General features: G+C 45.0%; 1 protein-coding gene across 9 annotated transcripts in view; it reads right to left on the bottom strand.

Moving 5' to 3' along the window:
- Nucleotides 1-19,231, bottom strand: part of dnm1a (dynamin 1a) — an 82,805-nt gene that overhangs the window by 20,875 nt on the left and 42,699 nt on the right. For 4 of the 9 annotated variants that reach the window (XM_065017473.1, XM_065017474.1, XM_029652039.2 and 1 more), the window contains exons 14-16: nucleotides 18,761-18,775; nucleotides 16,910-16,942; nucleotides 16,427-16,540 (exon numbers count right to left, since the gene is read on the bottom strand). In XM_065017473.1, the coding sequence (XP_064873545.1) occupies nucleotides 16,427-16,540; nucleotides 16,910-16,942; nucleotides 18,761-18,775 (162 nt within the window). The remainder of the gene's footprint in view (nucleotides 1-16,426; nucleotides 16,541-16,909; nucleotides 16,943-18,760; nucleotides 18,776-19,231) is intronic. The other 5 variants (XM_065017478.1, XM_029652107.2, XM_065017471.1 and 2 more) reach the window with 4 other exon arrangements.

Below are 19,231 nucleotides of genomic sequence, written 5' to 3'. Positions count from 1 at the left end.
GCTGATACTGCATTCTACTTATAGCCCTAACCCTAACCCTAGACTGATACTGCATTCTAATTATAGCCCTAACCCTAGACTGATACTGCATTCTACTTATAGCCCTAACCCTAACCCTAGACTGATACTGCATCCTACTTATAGCCCTAACCCTAGACTGATACTGCATTCTACTTATAGCCCTAACCCTAGACTGATACTGCATTCTACGTATAGCCCTAACCCTAGACTGATACTGCATTCTACTTATAGCCCTAACCCTAACCCTAGACTGATACTGCATTCTACTTATAGCCCTAACCCTAGACTGATACTGCATTCTACTTATAGCCCTAACCCTAACCCTAGACTGATACTGCATTCTACTTATAGCCCTAACCCTAACCCTAGACTGATACTGCATTCTAATTATAGCCCTAACCCTAGACTGATACTGCATTCTACTTATAGCCCTAACCCTAACCCTTGACTGATACTGCATTCTACTTATAGCCCTAACCCTAACCCTAGACTGATACTGCATTCTACTTATAGCCCTAACCCTAACCCTAGACTGATACTGCATTCTACTTATAGCCCTAACCCTAGACTGATACTGCATTCTACTTATAGCCCTAACCCTAACCCTAGACTGATACTGCATCCTACTTATAGCCCTAACCCTAGACTGATACTGCATTCTACTTATAGCCCTAACCCTAGACTGATACTGCATTCTACGTATAGCCCTAACCCTAACCCTAGACTGATACTGCATTCTACTTATAGCCCTAACCCTAACCCTAGACTGATACTGCATCCTACTTATAGCCCTAACCCTAGACTGATACTGCATTCTACTTATAGCCCTAACCCTAACCCTAGACTGATACTGCATTCTACTTATAGCCCTAACCCTAGACTGATACTGCATTCTACTTATAGCCCTAACCCTAACCCTAGACTGATACTGCATTCAACTTATAGCCCTAACCCTAGACTGATACTGCATTCTACTTATAGCCCTAACCCTAACCCTAGACTGATACTACATCCTACTTATAGCCCTAACCCTAACCCTAGACTGATACTGCATTCTACTTATAGCTGTAACCCTAACCCTAACCCTAGACTGATACTGCAATCTACTTATAGCCCTAACCCTAACCCTAGACTGATACTGCATCCTACTTATAGCCCTAACCCTAACACAAGACTGATACTGCATCCTACTTATAGCCCTAACCCTAGGCTGATACTGCATTCTACTTATAGCTGTAACCCTAACCCTAAACTGATACTGCATTCTACTTATAGCTGTAACCCTAACCCTAGACTGATACTGCATCCTACTTATAGCCCTAACCCTAACCCTAGACTGATACTGCATTCTACTTATAGCCCTAACCCTAGACTCATACTGCATTCTACTTATAGCTGTAACCCTAACCCTTGACTGATACTGCATTCTACTTATAGCCCTAACCCTAACCCTAGACTGATACTGCATTCTACTTATAGCCCTAACCCTAACCCTGGACTGATACTGCATTCTACTTATAGCCCTAACCCTAACCCTAGACTGATACTGCATTCTACTTATAGCCCTAACACTAACCCTAGACAGATACTGCATTCTACTTATAGCCTTATGTTCAGCCCTGACTAAACCCTTACCCCTACAAATAGGGCTCCCTGACCTCTAAATTCATAATTTGACCCCTGAAAAAAAAGGATAAGTATAGTTCCTCCTCTTACCACAACTCTCACCAAGAAAAACACGTTCCAAACATCTAGACAACCTTCTAGAGTGTTTCAGTTAGTTATATTTTCCCTTAATATCATGGGGAAGTAGCCAGAGGGAGAATAGTCAATGTGTCATGCCCTGACCTTAGAGAGCCTGTTTATTTCTCTATTTGGTTAGGTCAGGGTGTGATTTGGGTGGGAATTCTAGTTTTCTATTTCTTTGTTGGTCGGGTATGGTTCCCAACCAGAGGCAGCTAGCTGTCTATCGTTGTCTCTGATTGTGAATCATACTTAGGCAGCCTGTTTTCCACCTGAGTTTGTGGGATCTTGTTTTTGTTCAGTTACTGTGTAGCCTGCAGAAAGTTACGTTTGTTTATCCTTTGTTTTTGTTCATCTAAAAATAAATAAAGATGTACACTTTCCACGCGGCACCTTGGTCTCCTTCTAACGACGGACATAACACAATGACTAAATCTCTTTGAAATCTAAATACAACTTTATGACATTTATAGTGACGCACAATTCTTCCAAACTGTTAAAACACACACACAAAAAACTATTTACAACAGTAGGATTTGGCTCTGCTAAAATTGGACTATTTCGAGACAACATCTAAAAATGTGTGGTGCCTGACTTCATTCTGCACGTTACTCAAACGTCTTCGAAAAACATTTGCCAAATCATTGGCAAACCTAGGGCTCTTTTGTGCTCTGCATAGTGTTTCCTGTGTGAAATAAACACACATCTTCAAGAGAAGGAAGCAAGGCTCACTACTACAGGTTCATCCAGCACAGCAGCATTTAAATGCAGGTCTACAAGTAAATGATATTTCCCGCTATAGAGGGTAATGCTAAATGTCTAATTATTTGTGTTATATTTAACTCAGTCAAAGGTCATTCTAACATCCCTGGGGCAAACCGTGACCTTCTACAATCAACATTGACCACCAGCAGTCAAAGGAGGATGGGAGGCTCTCTCACACACACACACACAAAACCCCTTCTGACCACATAAACACATGGGAACATTCCCACACCGCTGAGGAGGGTCATCAATGAGAGGGCAATGTTAAGTTAACGAGTGTGTGTGCATGTACAGTACCAGTCAAAAGATTGGACACACCTACTCATTCAAGGGTTTTTCTTTATTTGGACTATTTTCTACATTGTAGAATAATAATGAAGACATCAAAATTATGAAATAACACTTATGGAATCATGAAGTAACCAAAAAAGTGTTAAACAAATCAAAATATATTTTACATTTGAGATTCTTCAAAGAAGCCACGCTTTGCCTTGATGACAGCTTTGCATTCTCTCAACCAGCTTCACCTGGAATGCTTTTCCAACAGTCTTGAAGGAGTTCCCACATATGCTGAGCACTTGTTCGCTGCTTTTCCTTCACTCTGCAGTCCAACTCATCCAAAACCATCTTAATTGAGTTAAGGATAAGTGATTGTGGAGGCCAGGTCATCTGATGCAGCACTCCATCACTCTCCTTCTTGGTCAAATAGCCCTTACACAGCCTGGATGTGTGTTGGGTCATTGTCCTAATGAAAAACAAATTATAGTTCCACTAAGCGCAAACCAGATGGGATGGCGTATCGCTGCAGAATGCTGTGGTAGCCATGCTGGTTAAGTATGCCTTGAATTCTAAATAAATCACTGACAGTGTCACCAGCAATTCACCCCCACACCATCACACCTCCTCCTCCATACTTCACAGTGGGAACCACACATGCAGAGATCATCCGTTCACCTACTTTGCGTCTCACAACGACACGGCGTTTGGAACCAAAAATCAAAAATTTGGACTCATCAGACCAAAGGACAGATTAAATGTTCTAATGTCCATTGCTCATGTTTCTTGGCCGAAGCAAGTCTCTTCTTCTTATTGGTGTCCTTTAGTAGTGGTTTCTTTGCAGCAATTTGACCATGAAGGTCTGATTCACGCAGTCTCCTCTGAACAGTTGATGTTTGGATGTGTCTGTTGAACTCTGTGAAGCATTTATTTGGGCTGCATTTTCTGAGGCAGGTTACTCTAATGAACTTATCCTCTGCAGCAGAGGTAACTCTGGGTCTTCCTTTCCTGTGGCGGTCCTCATGAGAGCCAGTTTCATCCTTGCGCTTGATGGTTTTTGTGACTGCGCTTGAAGAAACTTTCAAAGTTCTTGACATTTTCCAAATTGACTGACCTTCATGTCTGAAAGTAATGATGGTCTGTTGTTTCTCTTTGCTTATTTGAACTGTTCTTGCCATAATATGGACTTGGTCTTTTACCAAATTGAGCTATATTCTGTATACCCCCCTACCTTGTCACAACACAACTGACTGGCTCAAACGCATTAAGAAAGACACACCTGTTCATTGAAATGCATTCCAGGAAAAGGGTAGCTACTTTGAAGAATCTCAAATTTAAATATATTTTGATTAAGCCTTTGATTTGTTTAACACTTTTTTGCTTGCTACATGATTCCACATGTTATTTCATAGTTTTGATGTCTTCACTATTATTCTACAATGTAGAACATAGAGATAATAATAATAAAAATAAAGAAAAACCCTGCAATGAGTCAAGTGTGTCCAAACTTTTGACTGGTACTGTATGTGTCATCCATAAATCTCTAACACTACAGCAAGTTCAAAGAGACCAGTCTGCAGTCACACACACACACACACACACACACACACACACACACACACACACACACACACACACACACACACACACACACACACACACAAACACAGAAGCACAAATACACACACTTGAAAAATTATTTGGATCAACAATGACTAATTGTGAGTATGTAGGACCCAAATATGTTAGCGGCCATACACAAACATACACACAAATCCACACACAAAACCAATGTATCTATTTTGTATAACAATGTTGCCTATTGTGCCAGGCTAGCCCTGAACTTTTTCCCTTATTGTAGCTCTTGTGAAGTACAGGGGGAATGGTAGGAGGAAGGCATAAACAGTATGTGCTTCTATGAACGTATGGTTTTGAGAGATATGCAACTCTGTAGGGGTGAGTGGGGGAGTATGGAGGGAACAGGAAATAAGACCATTTTTTGAAAGAAAAACAGACACCACTTGTTTATCTCATCAGCACGGGACTGGAGAGAGAATTATCCACATGCCTGACTCCATCGTTCTCTCTCTCCTCCCTCTCTCTGTCTCCTCTACCAGGCAGGGGTCCTCTCTCCTCCCTCTCTCTGTCTCCTCTACCAGGCAGGGGTCCTCTCTCCTCCCTCCCTCTCTCTGTCTCCTATACCAGGCAGGGGTCCTCTCTCCTCCCTCTCTCTGTCTCCTCTACCAGGCAGGGGTCCTCTCTCCTCCCTCCCTCTCGCTGTCTCCTCTACCAGGCAGGGGTCCTCTCTCCTCCCTCTCTCTGTCTCCTCTACCAGGCAGGGGTCCTCTCTCCTCACTCTCTCTGTCTCCTCTACCAGGCAGGGGTCCTCTCTCCTCCCTCTCTCTGTCTCCTCTACCAGGCAGGGGTCCTCTCTCCTCCCTCCCTCTCGCTGTCTCCTCTACCAGGCAGGGGTCCTCTCTCCTCCCTCTCTCTGTCTCCTCTACCAGGCAGGGGTCCTCTCTCCTCCCTCTCTCTGTCTCCTCTACCAGGCAGGGGTCCTCTCTCCTCCCTCCCTCTCGCTGTCTCCTCTACCAGGCTGGGGTCCTCTCTCCTCCCTCTCTCTGTCTCCTCTACCAGGCAAGGGTCCTCTCTCCTCCCTCTCGCTGTGTCCTCTACCAGGCTGGGGTCCTCTCTCCCCCCTCTCGCTGTCTCCTCTACCAGGCAGGGGTCCTCCCTCCTCCCTCTCTCTGTCTCCTCTACCAGGCTGGGGTCCTCTCTCCTCCCTCTCTCTGTCTCCTCTACCAGGCTGGGGTCCTCTTTCCTCCCTCTCGCTGTCTCCTCTACCAGGCAGGGGTCCTCCCTCTTTGCACCACCGGTTTCTCTCTCTTCAGCCAACCAAGCCATAGACTGTTCACTTTGTTACCATCCGGCAAATGGTACCGGAGCTTCAGCTCTCGGACCAACAGGCTTTGAGACAGCTTCTACCCCCAAGCCATAAGACTGCTAAATAGCCATAAGACTGCTAAATAGCCATAAAACTGCTAAATAGCCATAAAACTGCTAAATAGCCATAATACTGCTAAATAGCCATAATAAGCTAAATAGCCATAAGACTGCTAAATAGCCATAAGACTGCTAAATAGCCATAATACTGCTAAATAGCCATAAGACTGCTAAATAGCCATAAGACTGCTAAATAGCCATAAAACTGCTAATAGCCATAATACTGCTAAATAGTTAATTAAATGGTTACACGGACTATCTGCACTGACCCAATCTTGCACTGACTCCATGCACACTCACAAGACTATATTCAGTATATACACACTATATACTCATACATATACACACACACACACACACACACACACACACACACACACACACACACACACACACACACACACACACACACACACACACACACACACACTACACTGACAATCTCACACAAAACCCACACACATTCACTACATACGCACGCACACACTAAGTCACAACAATAGACAAACACAGTCTGCTTAAACTAATAACACACAAACAATTATATGTTTTTATGTCTTTATTGAACACACCGTGTAAACATTCACAGTGAAAGGTAGAAAAAGTATGTGAACGCTTGGATTTAAAAACTGGTTGACCCTCCTTTGGCAGCAATAACCTCAACCAAACGTTTTCTGTAGTTGCGGATCAGACCTGCACAACGGCCAGGAGGAATTTTGGACCATTCCTCTTTACAGCAATATTCTTGGGATGTCTGGTGTGAACCTCTCTCTTGAGGTCATGCCACAGCATCTCAATCGGGTTGAGGTCAGGACTATGACTGGGCCACTCCAGAAGGTGTATTTTCTTCTGTTGAAGCCATTCTGTTGTTGATTTACTTCTGTGTTTTGGGTCGTTGTCCTGCTTCATCACCCAACGTCGGTTGAGCTTCAATTGGCGGACCGATAGCATAACATTCTCCTGCAAAATGTTTTGATAAACTTGGGAATTCATTTTTCCGGAGATGATAGCAAGCTGTCCAGGCCCTGAGCCAGCAAAGCAGCCCCAAACCATGATGCTCCCTCCACCATACTTTACAGTTGAGATGAGGTTTTGATGTTGGTGTGCTGTGCCTTTTTTCTCAACACATAGTGTTGTGTCTTCCTTCCAAACAACTCAACTGTAGTTTCATCTGTCCACAGAGGTCCGGACTCTGACTGGGTAGCGCTGTGGAACATCCAGATGCTCTTTTGCAAACTTCAGACGTGCAGCAATGGGTTTTTTTGGACAGCAGTGGCTTCTTCCGTAGTGTCCTCCCATGAACACCATTCTTGTTTAGTGTTTAACATATCGTAGACTCGTCAACAGAGATGTTAGCATGTTCCAGAGATTTCTGTACATCTTTAGCTGACACTCTAGGATTCTTCTTAACCTCATTGAGCATTCTGCACTGTGCTCGTGCAGTCATCTTTGCAGGATGGCCAGTCCTAGGGAGAATAGCAACAGTGCTGAGCTTTCTCCATTTTTAGACAATTTGTCTTACTGTTGACTGGTGAACATCAAGGCTTTTAGAGATACTTTTGTAACCCTTTCCAGCTTTAAGCAAGTCAACAATTCTTAATCTTAGGTCTTCTGAGATCTCTTTTGTTCGAGGCATGGTTCGCATCAGTCAATGCTTCTTGTGAATAGCAAACTCAAATTTTGTGAGTGTTTTTTATCGGGCAAGGCAGCTCTAACCAACATCTCTAATCTCGTCTCATTGACTGGACTCCAGGTTAGCTGACTCCTGACTCCAATTAGCTTTTGGAGAAAGCTCTCTTTGTGTGTTATTAGTTTAAGCACACTGTGTTTGTCTATTGTTGTGACTTAGATGAAGATCAGATCAAATTTGATGACCAATTGATGCAGAAATCCAGGTACTTCCAAAGGGTTCACATACTGTACCTCCCCATGGCAAAAGAAATGGAGAAGGGGAAAGGAGCCTAAATAGTTTGGCAACAAACAACAGCAAAAAACAACTAAGTGTTATTTGAATATTATCTCATCTCTTCTAGAAGTTTACAATCATGAGGTTAATTTTGAGCGTTTCTCACTAATCCATCTGGAGTGAAAGCATAGAATATGATTCCAGTCTGGTCGTATTGGTCTAGATGTTACATAGCAGTTCAGATAAAGCTTCTCCATAGTGCCCAAAGGCTTCCACATATGCAGGCACAAAGGGACGCACTCATACAAACACACACACACTAACATAGACACACACACACACACACACAAACAATGTCCACCCAGATCCAGACCAAGATAAACATAAAAAGTCAGAGGTATTTTATGACTAGGCTGGACGAGTTGGACTCAGAATTGGTTCTCAGTGTGTCTGGCCTGGCGTCATAGACAAGGGATGTGAGTTGAAGTTGAGGCATCTTGGATGTCCAAACTGTGGAAACAATGTTGGTGCAGCCAAAGTCACCCTCCATCCCTTCCACCCTCTACTATTCATTCCTCCCAATCCCAAACCTAACTTGAAAATCCCTTTCTTTCCCACTCTCCATCTCTCTAACTTGCTCATTCTTTACCTCTGTTTCCTCTCTACCGCTACCTCTCTTTCTCCTTCTCTTTTTCCCTCCATCCGTACCTTCTCCCCTCTCTCAGTAGTGCTGATCTGGCTCCCAGAGGGGGCTGTCTTTGATTTCTCCCTCAGGTTGGAGCTCAGAAACCATAGCTAAAGAAAACACACAAGCACAGCCACCACCCAGTGCTGAGCCAAGAAACCCTCATATATATACACACACCCACACCCGTTCTGGTTAGGATTTTCCAGTGCGCACACACACACGCACACCGGCACGCACACACACGCACACCGGCACGCACGCACGCACGCACGCGCGCGCACGCACACACACACACACACACACACACACACACACACACACACACACACACACACACACACACACACACACACACACACACACACACACACACACACACACACACACACACGCACACACACACACAGAGCATCACCAAACGTGAGACCTACCACCAGACAGAAAGGGAGAGAGATAATGAAAGACGGAGAGTTTGAGAAGGAATGATTGAGGTGCCAAATACTTTTCTTAGAGTTTGTTCCTCTGTTTTGTCATGTACACTGGACTATTCCACTACTGCCATGTCTCTAACCAGTAGACCCTATTCCCTCTGCACACACACACTATGGTTCTGATTTACCAGCAATGAACCCCTAGCACCCCCGCACTTTCCAATTCACCAGTCCACCTCTCTCTGATGGGGTGTTGGGGGTGAGGGACGGGTGGGGGGGTGAGGGACGGGTGGGGGGTGTAGACCAGTATAAAGAACCTTTTATTCAAGCTGGACAGGGAGAGGTAATCAGCTTTAGAAGCAAAAACAGAGCAGAGAGAGAGAGAGAGAGAGAGAGAGCGAGACAGAGACAGAGAGAGCGAGAAAGAGAGAGGGAGAGGGAGAGAGAGAGACCACATCTGGAGTTATTACAAGCCTTCCTTCTCGCCAAGAAACACCGACATTCCTGCCCTGGCTACAAAGCCACAGAGCCTCTGCAGTCATCCAGCCTCACCCCCCCCCACACACACACACACACACACACGCCAAAAAATACACGCAGGCACACATACTACATACACACACACACACACACACGCGCATACAGACACCCAGTACTCCCACATATATGCTTCCCCAAAAAGCTCACAAGCTAGACAACCCTTCCCTATCCCCCTCCCCTCCCCTCCAGCCCCTGTTCCCCGCTACAATTACACAACACAAGTTGCAAATTAATGCGCCTCACTTCCTGTTGACCCCTGACCTTCCACTTCCTGCTACCTCCCCAAAAGCCCAAGCTGAAAAAAACACAGACCCAGACAGAGGAGGGAGAACAGAAAAATGGAAAATAAGAGCTCCTCCTCTTTCCTCTCTTTTCTCTCTCTCTTTTTCTCTCTCTCTTTTGCCTCCATCTCCCTCTCTCTCTCCTTCCCTCTCGCCAGGGATACTTTGGTGACCATTCGTCTGCCACGTCAAGCCTGCTGCTAGTCCTCGCTCTATCCCTCAGCGGGAATTCTCTCGCACTGAGGAAAGAGCCTCTGGACAGCGCTGTGACAACGCTGTTACAACCTCCAGCATCTCTGCTCCAATGGACTGCCATGGCCAAACAACAGGAGGCTACCTGAATGCAACATTTTCTCTCCTGTCAGAGGAGAGAGGGAGAGGGAGGGTGATCAGTTGGAGGGTGAAAAAGTGGTAAGATTCAACTTGGTTGAGATAACAAAGATCATCAACTGGCAAAGGAGACTTCTCTCCCAAGAGATGCCACAAGGTGAAAGACAGAGAAAGGAGGAAAAGAGGAGCTGGAGAGCGAGAGTCTATAGACCAACCCATCTAGAACCCTCAAAACGGACTAGGTATCTCTTCTATCCTCTGTGTCTTCTCTGTGATTAGTGACTGTGAAAGAATGATGGGCTCTAGACTGTTTGTGGGAGGACATGGGTATGAAAAGTTGGGTATGAACCACTATCTATGCTGACTGTGTGTTTCTACCGGTAAGTCTGTTAGTGGTTTTGACCGCCTGGTGACTGTTTCCTGACAGTAGTACTACAGATGGTAGTACTACGGTAAAGGAGCAGTGTCATCACCAAACCAACTTTAGTCTAAGACCAGAGTTCTTAGATCGGTTCATTTCTGACTGATTCATTTCTATTGTGTAGTGGAAAAGACGGATTGTAAATGTCAATTTTACCTCAACGCTTTAGATTAATGAGGGCATACAACCTGTGTGTGTGTGTGTGTGTGTGTGTGTGTGTGTGTGTGTGTGTGTGTGTGTGTGTGTGTGTGTGTGTAAAAAAAAAAATGTTTTAAGAATAGTGAGACTATCGACACACCGCACAATTAAAAATCCTCTCCTCTGTGACTCATGGCTTGGAATGTCTCTCTCTCTTGCTCTCTCTGCCCCTCTATCTCTGCCCCTCTCTCTCTCTGCCTCTTTCTCTCTGCCTCTCTCTCGCCCTCGCTCGCTCTCTCTGCCTTTGTTTCTCTGCCTCTCTCTCACTCTCTGTATCTCTATTCCTACTTCTCTCTCTCTCCCTACCTCATTCTCTCTCTCTCTCTCTCTCTGCAGCACACAGGCATGAATGCTCAGGCTGCCAATCACAACCCATCACTCCATAACCTCAGCATTTTACTCTATTTCTCTCTCTTTCTCCTCCAGGCAAGACCTCTCCTCCTTTCTCCACCTGGCAGAAATCCCTCTTCTCTCCTGAGCCCACAGATTCGGTCAAATAACTATTTTGGGTACAGTGCAGATATATGTGAGTATATGTACATGTGTTCAGTGTGTACATGTGTGTGTGTGCATGTCTGTGCAGTGTGTGTGTTCAGTGCAGTATGTGTGAGTGTTTATATATATATATATATATATATATATATATATATATATATATATATATATAGCTCCTTTACCCCCCCCCCCCCTCGTGGACCGGCAGCCCGCCCCGCCTGCCCAGTGTTCAGACTACCTGTTCAGGAACTAGTGGTTGTACAGTAGTCTGCACATTGGTTAGGCTGGGTGGGGAAGCGCGAGAATCAGGACACTGAGAGACAGCTAACCAGTGGGCAACAGCAGCCAGAAAGACCATGGCACCACTCTGGGAAAGCCTGGCACAGTCGTAAATATCAGACCCACAGGCTCAACCACAGAAGCAGGCCATGCCCAACTAAATGCCTGTCTTAATACTGTTCCATGTGTTCTGTTGTGTTGAGTTCCTCCATTGATGGGCAAATGTTGTTTTTTAAATATATAAAGAAATGCACCCGATATAAGAGTGAAGACTGATCATGTAGCTTTTTACTCGTAAAACAGTCAAAGATTCATATGGACATTATAATGTTTAATTCCGGTTTTAGCTATTGGTGATGCATTTGAGTTGATGACTAACTGTATGTCCTGAGAAGCTGAAATAAAGTTTTTTGAAGAGCATTCTGGGCTTACTTGGTGTCTTTACTGGGTTAAGACGTCTGCCATGGAGATACTTCTCTACTCCTAACCAAGTCAGCTTTTGTAAATATTGTCATGAGCAAGAATTAAAACAACAGATTTTAACATTGAATAAGACTGTGTCCATTTTATAGATATATTGTCTATGGTTGAATGGGAATCACTGGTGTTGGTAATGAACATAGATATATTCAAGATGGCTTCTTCTGCTGGAGTGGTTATATTTGTATGAAGAACCAACATATTCCAACCACAGGAGGATGACCAAGACACAGGAATAGGAATGACCATAGAGTGTTAACCCAAAGCATTCCTGTTGCTCTACACTAAACTGAAGCTTACAATTAAGTCCCTGCCTGAGCTACATAAAGAAGTGGTGGTTCTAACCTCGAGCCGACCAATTCGCAGAAGACAGGCAAAAAGACAACATCTAAAGTCACTGACATGAAGAAGGAAAACATCAAAAGGATGTCTATGCTTTTGTTTGCTTTTCCTACGATAGGCTTATGTCTCCTGTAAAAGTATATACACTCTAACTGGCAACATTACATACTGTATGATGTCATGTGATCATTTTGTTTTTGGCTAGACTGACCTTAAAGAGAAGGGGGAATAGTTCTGTCTTTCACGCTCTCACACACACACACACACACACACACACACACACACACACACACACACACACACACACACACACACACACACATATGTACAGAGAGAGTTGACTCATTCACACGATATCCCGACTCTCAGATTCAACCAGAGGAATGAAAACCACACAGCAACATGTTTCCACTTAACAGTCTGCTGTAGAGCGCAACTGCTTTTTATGAGATGCAGTGCCTGAGACACACACACACACACATTCATGAACATACACACAAATTCATGGATGCACAAACACTTACAAACCACAAATACGCACACACACATTCATGGTAATATGCACACATACACACACCATATACACGTCTGCAAACACACACACGCACAGGCAAACATACACACACCACACATACACACTCACAAACGGCACATAGCCATAAGCAGACAGATGTGCCAAGGAACACACGTTTTGGTGTAACCCCCAGGTTATTTACAGCTCAGATCTCCAGTTGAGAGTCTTTTACGGTAGCTTTACAATAGGACCAAGCTGCAAGGAGACCAAGGAGACCCCCCCCCACACACACACACAGGGGTCTGCAGTGGCATCCAGTGTGGGAGGGTCTCACAGCAGCTCCATGACGATTATAGCATCCTTGAAAGCTCACATTATGTTGTGTGTGTGTGTATGTGTGTGTGTGTGTGTGTGTGTGTGTGTGTGTGTGTGTGTGTGTGTGTGTGTGTGTGTGTGTGTGTGTGTGTGTGTGTGTGTGTGTGTGTGTGTGTGTGTGTGTGTGTTTGTTAGCAACGTGTATGTACACTACCGTTCAAAGGTTTGGGGACACTTAAAAATGTCCTTGTTGTAAATGACTATTGTAGCTGGAAACGGCAGATTTTTTTATATCTACATAGGTGTACAGAGGCCCATTATCAGCAACTATCACTCCTGTGTTCCAATGGCACGTTGTGTTAGCTAATCCAAGTGTATCATTTTTTTAAATGGCTAATTGATCATTAGAAAACCCTTTTGCAATTATGTTAGCACAGCTGAAAACTTGTCCTGATTAAAGAAGAAATAAAACTGGCCTTCTTTAGACTAGTTGAGTATCTGGAGCATCAGCATTTGTGGTTTGGATTACAGGCTCAAAATGAACAGAAACAAAGCACTTTCTTCTGAAACTTGTCAGTCTATTCTTGTTCTGAGAAATTAAGGCTATTCCATGTGAGAAATTGTCAAGAAACTGAAGATCTGGTACAACGCTGTGTACTACTCCCTTCACAGAACAGCGCAAACTGTCTCTAACCAGAATAGAAAGAGGAGTGGGAAGCCCTGGTGCACAACTGAGCAAGAGGACAAGTACATTAGAGTGTCTAGTTTGAGAAACAGACGCCTCACTTGTCAATTGGCAGTTTAATTAAATAGTACTCGCAAAACATCAGTCTCAGCGTCAACAATGAAGAGGCCACTCCGGGATACTGGCCTTCTAAGTGACCCCAAAACTTTTGAACGGTAGTGTATATAATTGCTGTACAGACAGTGGGGGCCAGTGAGATTCATGGGCTTGGTGTTTACTCATGCTTTTGAGGGTTTCTCTTCATTCACTTCTTCTCTGGTTTGAGAGGCTTTGGGGAGTTCTGGGCTCCAGGGCTGCTTGATTCAAAGCCCTGGCATGTCTGGTAATACAAACCAGATCCCCTAACCCCCTAGACCCTACCCTGTGCCAAAACTGGGGGTAGTTGAAGGTTATTATTAGTGTCTGGATGTGGAGGTGTGGTGTGTGTGTGTGTGTGTGTGTGTGTGTGTGTGTGTGTGTGTGTGTGTGTGTGTGTGTGTGTGCGTGCGTGCGTGCGTGCGTGCGTGCGTGCGTGCGTGCGTGCGTGTGTGCGTGTGCGTGTGCGTATGCGTGTGTGTGTGTGTGTGTGTGTGTGTGTGTGTGTGTGTGTGTGTGTGCGCGCGCGCTGTGGTATCTTATAAAATGATGGGAGGATATGGTCAAGGCTATGGTCCTTCTTCAGCAGTAGGCATTGTGTCCTGTGCTGCCAGAACAGGGTAGGGGTTCACAATGATGAGAAGCTAGCTAGTAAAATTTGAAACGGGAACATTTTTGTAAAGCTCTGTACGTGTGTCAGTGGGGACGGTCATGTGTATGAATGAATGGACAAAGGCTATTCAACTAAATAGTGTACATTACATATGCTAGGTTTGAGTGTGTGTGTACGTTAGCCAGTGTGGGCCCGGAGTGTGTGTCGCCCCAGAGTGTGCTTTAGTGTGTGACTTAGTGTATACAAATTAAAGCATGTCCACTTTGCTTGGACAAAGGCATGGAAATGTTTCTGTTCCCTACTCATTAAAGCACATTAGTCCCTCCTCTGAGCTGGAGCAGCGGTCCTATATTAGTGTTGAGTCCCCGTGTTCTGAGAGACTGTGCCATTTTCAAATAAATACACGTGGGGCAATGCCGTCAGGACAGGGGGACGGACGGAGGGTAAAGGCAGAGAGAGGGGTTCCTGCCCTCTATGTGGTTTGGTTATTTGCGGCAGGGCTCTGGGGATGGGACTTTTGTTCAGCAAGAGATGAAAGGAAGACCACAGCATCCCTCGCTCTTTCTCTCTCTCTCCGTCCCACATGGTCCTTGTTACTGTGGCCCTAACCAGCTAACCAGAGACACTCCTCCCCTCCCTCTTCTACTTTGCAGCCAATTCCCTCCCCTTTCTCTTCCCCCTTTCCCCCTTTCCCCCATCCTCTCTAGCGCCCTTTGAAATAGAATATGTTTATGAGAAGCAGCCCTGGCCTAAGTCTTGAAGGGGAACATGCAGGCCAGCCCTAACAGTGTGTTGTGTGTGTACATGTGTGTGTAATTGGGAACACACTCAGGGCAGGGCTCTGGTATGCACATGTGGGTGCCAGCTTTGGTGTCTGACATGCTGGGGGGCCCTGTCTCACTTTGAACAGACTCCTCTCCTACTACACCTAGCCCTACAATACCCCCACCCTCTCTACTTCCTCTAATTGCCCTCCCCCTCCACACACACACACAAACTTCCCTTGGCCCATCTCATTACCTTTAGTGTGTTAAAGAACAGACTCTGATATATAGAAAAAATGGTCACCTTTTAATTGGATAGTCCAGATTTTCCATCTGTAGATGCTTTACAGATGGTCATACTATCAACAAAACTACCTGCTGACAAGAAAATGCTTGCAAGGTTACTGTTAGGGTTAGGTTTAGAATAAGTGTTAAGGTACGGGTTAGGGTTAGGGTAAGGGTTAAGGTTAGGGTTATGGTTAAGGTTAAGGTTAGGGTTAGGGTTAGGATAAGGTTTAAGGTCATGGTTCGTAGATAGTTAGTTGAAATGTAACATATGGTTTGTAGAGTGTCTACAGATGGACTATCCAAATAAAGTGGTACCCTAATTATCATATAAACACACACACACACACACACACGATGATGTCAGTCAGTCAGCGGAGCGGCTGTGGCTAACTCTTAATAAAGCTACAATGGATTCTGGGATTGTCTTTGACCAATCTGACCTGGTTCAAACCTTGTCAGGTTCTATTATCAAGCACAATTCACTGTTAAGAAACAATGGAAAATAATCGTTGAATCTCCTTGGCAGCACGTCTCGAAGTAAAACATACGTAAAGTATCCAACAGAAATAATTCCATTACTGGTTTTGGAAACAACAACCCATAGTCACACATGAAAGAGTTGGCGTTAAAATGAGACACATCGCTGTCGGGTGACGTGTCAAGTGCAGGCGCCAATAGCTCAATGAGAGCAGTAAAGACCAGCATTTTAGTTGTCTTCAATTGTCATTTCATCCAACACAATACAGCCAATGAAAATGTATTTATTAAGTCATTTTATGAGAAACCTGTGTATGTGAGGTCCTTCTGATTGTGACAGAATTGGTAAATAAGCAAATGAGGTACCTGCATAAAATCTCTCTAGTATGAAATCTTTGCTTTTACACCCAGTGTGTAGGTACAACCATAGCCTCACCTCATCGTCCTTGTACCAGGACAGGGACTCAGCGGTCAGGACGAACCAGTACTCCTTTGCTCCTCCCTTCATGATGCCAATGTTGTTGATGGTCAGCCAGCCCTTCCTGATCACCTGAGAGAGAGAAGGATAGAGGGAGGGAGGGAGGGAGGGAGGGAGGGAGGGAGGGAGGGAGGGAGGGGAAAGAAAAACAGATTCAGAAAGGCAGGCAAACACAGAGCTAGCCTTCTGAATCCCTTCACAACTGCACTTCCTCCATCATGACATTGTGTTTGTAAGTCCTGTGTATGTCTGGCATGTGTGGTATCCTCTCACTACTGCCCCTAGTGGACAATGTGAGTCACTGCAGGGGACACAACACGGGACAAATGGGACCGGCTCATTGGGCCTATCTATTAGCATCAAACACAACTATCATTGTGATTCTATCAGTGTCTCTCCCATAACATAAACATGTAATGCATATTGTGCCTCTGTATTTACCTTAAACCGATCATTAACTGCTCCTCTCTCCGGCTGAATGGGGATGTGGAGAGAACATTACACAGCTGTGCCACGTACGGAGCACCGAGCATAGGCCATTCGTAATGCACAGGGGCAGGCAGCACACTGGCACACTGGCTGGCTAGAGTGGGGTACAGCGAGGGCAAGGCAGGCAGGGACAAAGGGGGACAAAGAGCCATATGGGGCTGTAGGGCCGCTTTCAAACCAAAACTCATGCAGCGCATATGCTGATGCATCATTGTGTCGGGGTTGCCCACGGAATGCGTCGTTGTGTGGTGTGGTGGTGGTGGGGGGAGGGCGGGGGTTATCAGTTGGTTATTAACTGACAGATGCCTAGTCATGGTGTGTCATGTCAAAACTTCCACTTTATCTGTTTCTTCAAACTTTTCTGTTGGACAGCGCAACCAACTGCTTAGTTGGCCCTTCCACCAAAGCATTGTTAGTCTTTATATTGCATCATATTGGGTGGTTTGAATGCCCTAGGTAGGTAGAAAGGAAGGCCAATAAAAGATACCAGGAGAGGCTGTTAGTCAAAGCAGCTGGAGGGGAGCAGAACTAAATGCAGCCGGCTAAACAGGAAACCCTATGCCCTTTATTTGTTATTTTACCAGGTAAGTTGACTGAGAACACGTTCTCATTTACAGCAACGACCTGGGGATTAGTTACAGGGGAGAGGAGGGGGATGAATGAGCCAATTGTAAACTGGGGATTATTAGGTGACCGTGATGGTTTGAGGGCCAGATTGGGAATTTAGCCAGGACACCAGGGTTAACACCCCTACTCTTACAATAAGTGCCATGGGATCTTTAATGACCTCAGAGAGTCAGGACACCCGTTTAACGTCCCATCTGAAAGACGGCACCCTACACAGGGCAGTGGGATATTGGGATATTTCTTAGACCAGAGGAAAGAGTGCCTCCTACTGGCCCTCCAACACCACTTCCAGCAGCAGGGTAGGGTAGAGTAGAGTAGAGTAGAGTAGAGTAGGGTAGGGTAGGGTAGGGTAGGGTAGGGTAGGGTAGAGTAGGGTAGGGTAGGGTAGGGTAGGGTAGAGTAGAGTAGAGTAGAGTAGAGTAGAGTAGAGTAGAGTAGAGTAGAGTAGAGTAGAGTAGAGTAGGGTAGAGTAGAGTAGATAACGAGTGTGAGAGAGATGTGTGCTTTGGAGAACTGGTCTTAAATAGAGAAGGTAGCAGGCAGTACCCCCCTCTAAAGCTAAAGCCTCCATCTCTCTGCGAGCTGTTGTCATTGGAGAACACATGGCTGCCTTCTTTATCTGGTATCAAGCTAAGGCTGGGGGGGCGACGAGCAATCACTCAGCCAAGGAAAATGAGGCTCGATTGTGAGGCCACGGCTGTGAAATGTAACGTCTCCAAATGGTGCTGTTTCTATGGGAGAGAGAAAAGTCTGCACATAAACATATGTTGTGCATTAAGGAACCTGGAGGCCTATCTGGTCTTAACCCCTCTGTGTTCTGTCTATGTCTGGGGGTGTATTGTAAAATAATGGTTCATGCTATTTTTTTTACTCATGCTGGTTTCTAATAGGAGATAAGCAGTGCTAGCTGAGCATGTTTCTGTTGTGTTGGATGGGAGCACTGCCTGGAGGAGGGAGGCAGCTGAGGAAAGAAGCAAATGCCCAGAGAGCTCCCTAGCTACCTACCCATCTACAGTTATGAGAGGCTCTCTCCACACACACATTCTAACAAACACACACACACACACACACACAAGGAAACCAACACATTCTAACACACACACACACACATACACAAGCACGCACACTAACACACACTCACACATGCTAACACACACACACACACACACTACTCACCATAATCTCATCCTGCTAAAGTAGAATAGTTGTAGCAGGAGAGGTGAAGAAAAAGACACAAGAGAAATCACTCAGAAGAAACAGAGCAGAACAGAAATAGAGTGGGAACACTAGACAGTTAAAACATAGAGTACTAAATAACAACCAGGCTAATGAACAACCTGGCTAATGAACAACCAGGCTAATGAACAACCAGGCTAATGAACAAACAGGCTAATGAACAAGCAGTCTAAATAACAAGCAGCCTAAAGAACAACCAGGCTAATGAACAAACAGGCTAATGAACAATCTGGCTAATGAACAAACAGGCTAATGAACAAGCAGCCTAAATAACAAGCAGCCTAAAGAACAACCATGCTAATGAACAAACAGGCTAATGAACAAACAGGCTAATGAACAACCTGGCTAAAGAACAAACAGGCTAAAGAACAAGCAGCCTAAATAACAACCAGGCTAATGAACAACCAGGCT

Source organism: Oncorhynchus nerka, linkage group LG4 (assembly GCF_034236695.1).
Source record: "Oncorhynchus nerka isolate Pitt River linkage group LG4, Oner_Uvic_2.0, whole genome shotgun sequence".
NCBI lineage: Eukaryota > Metazoa > Chordata > Actinopteri > Salmoniformes > Salmonidae > Oncorhynchus > Oncorhynchus nerka.
Note: the sequence above shows the minus strand (reverse complement) of the source record. Positions and strands in the feature narration are given on the sequence as shown.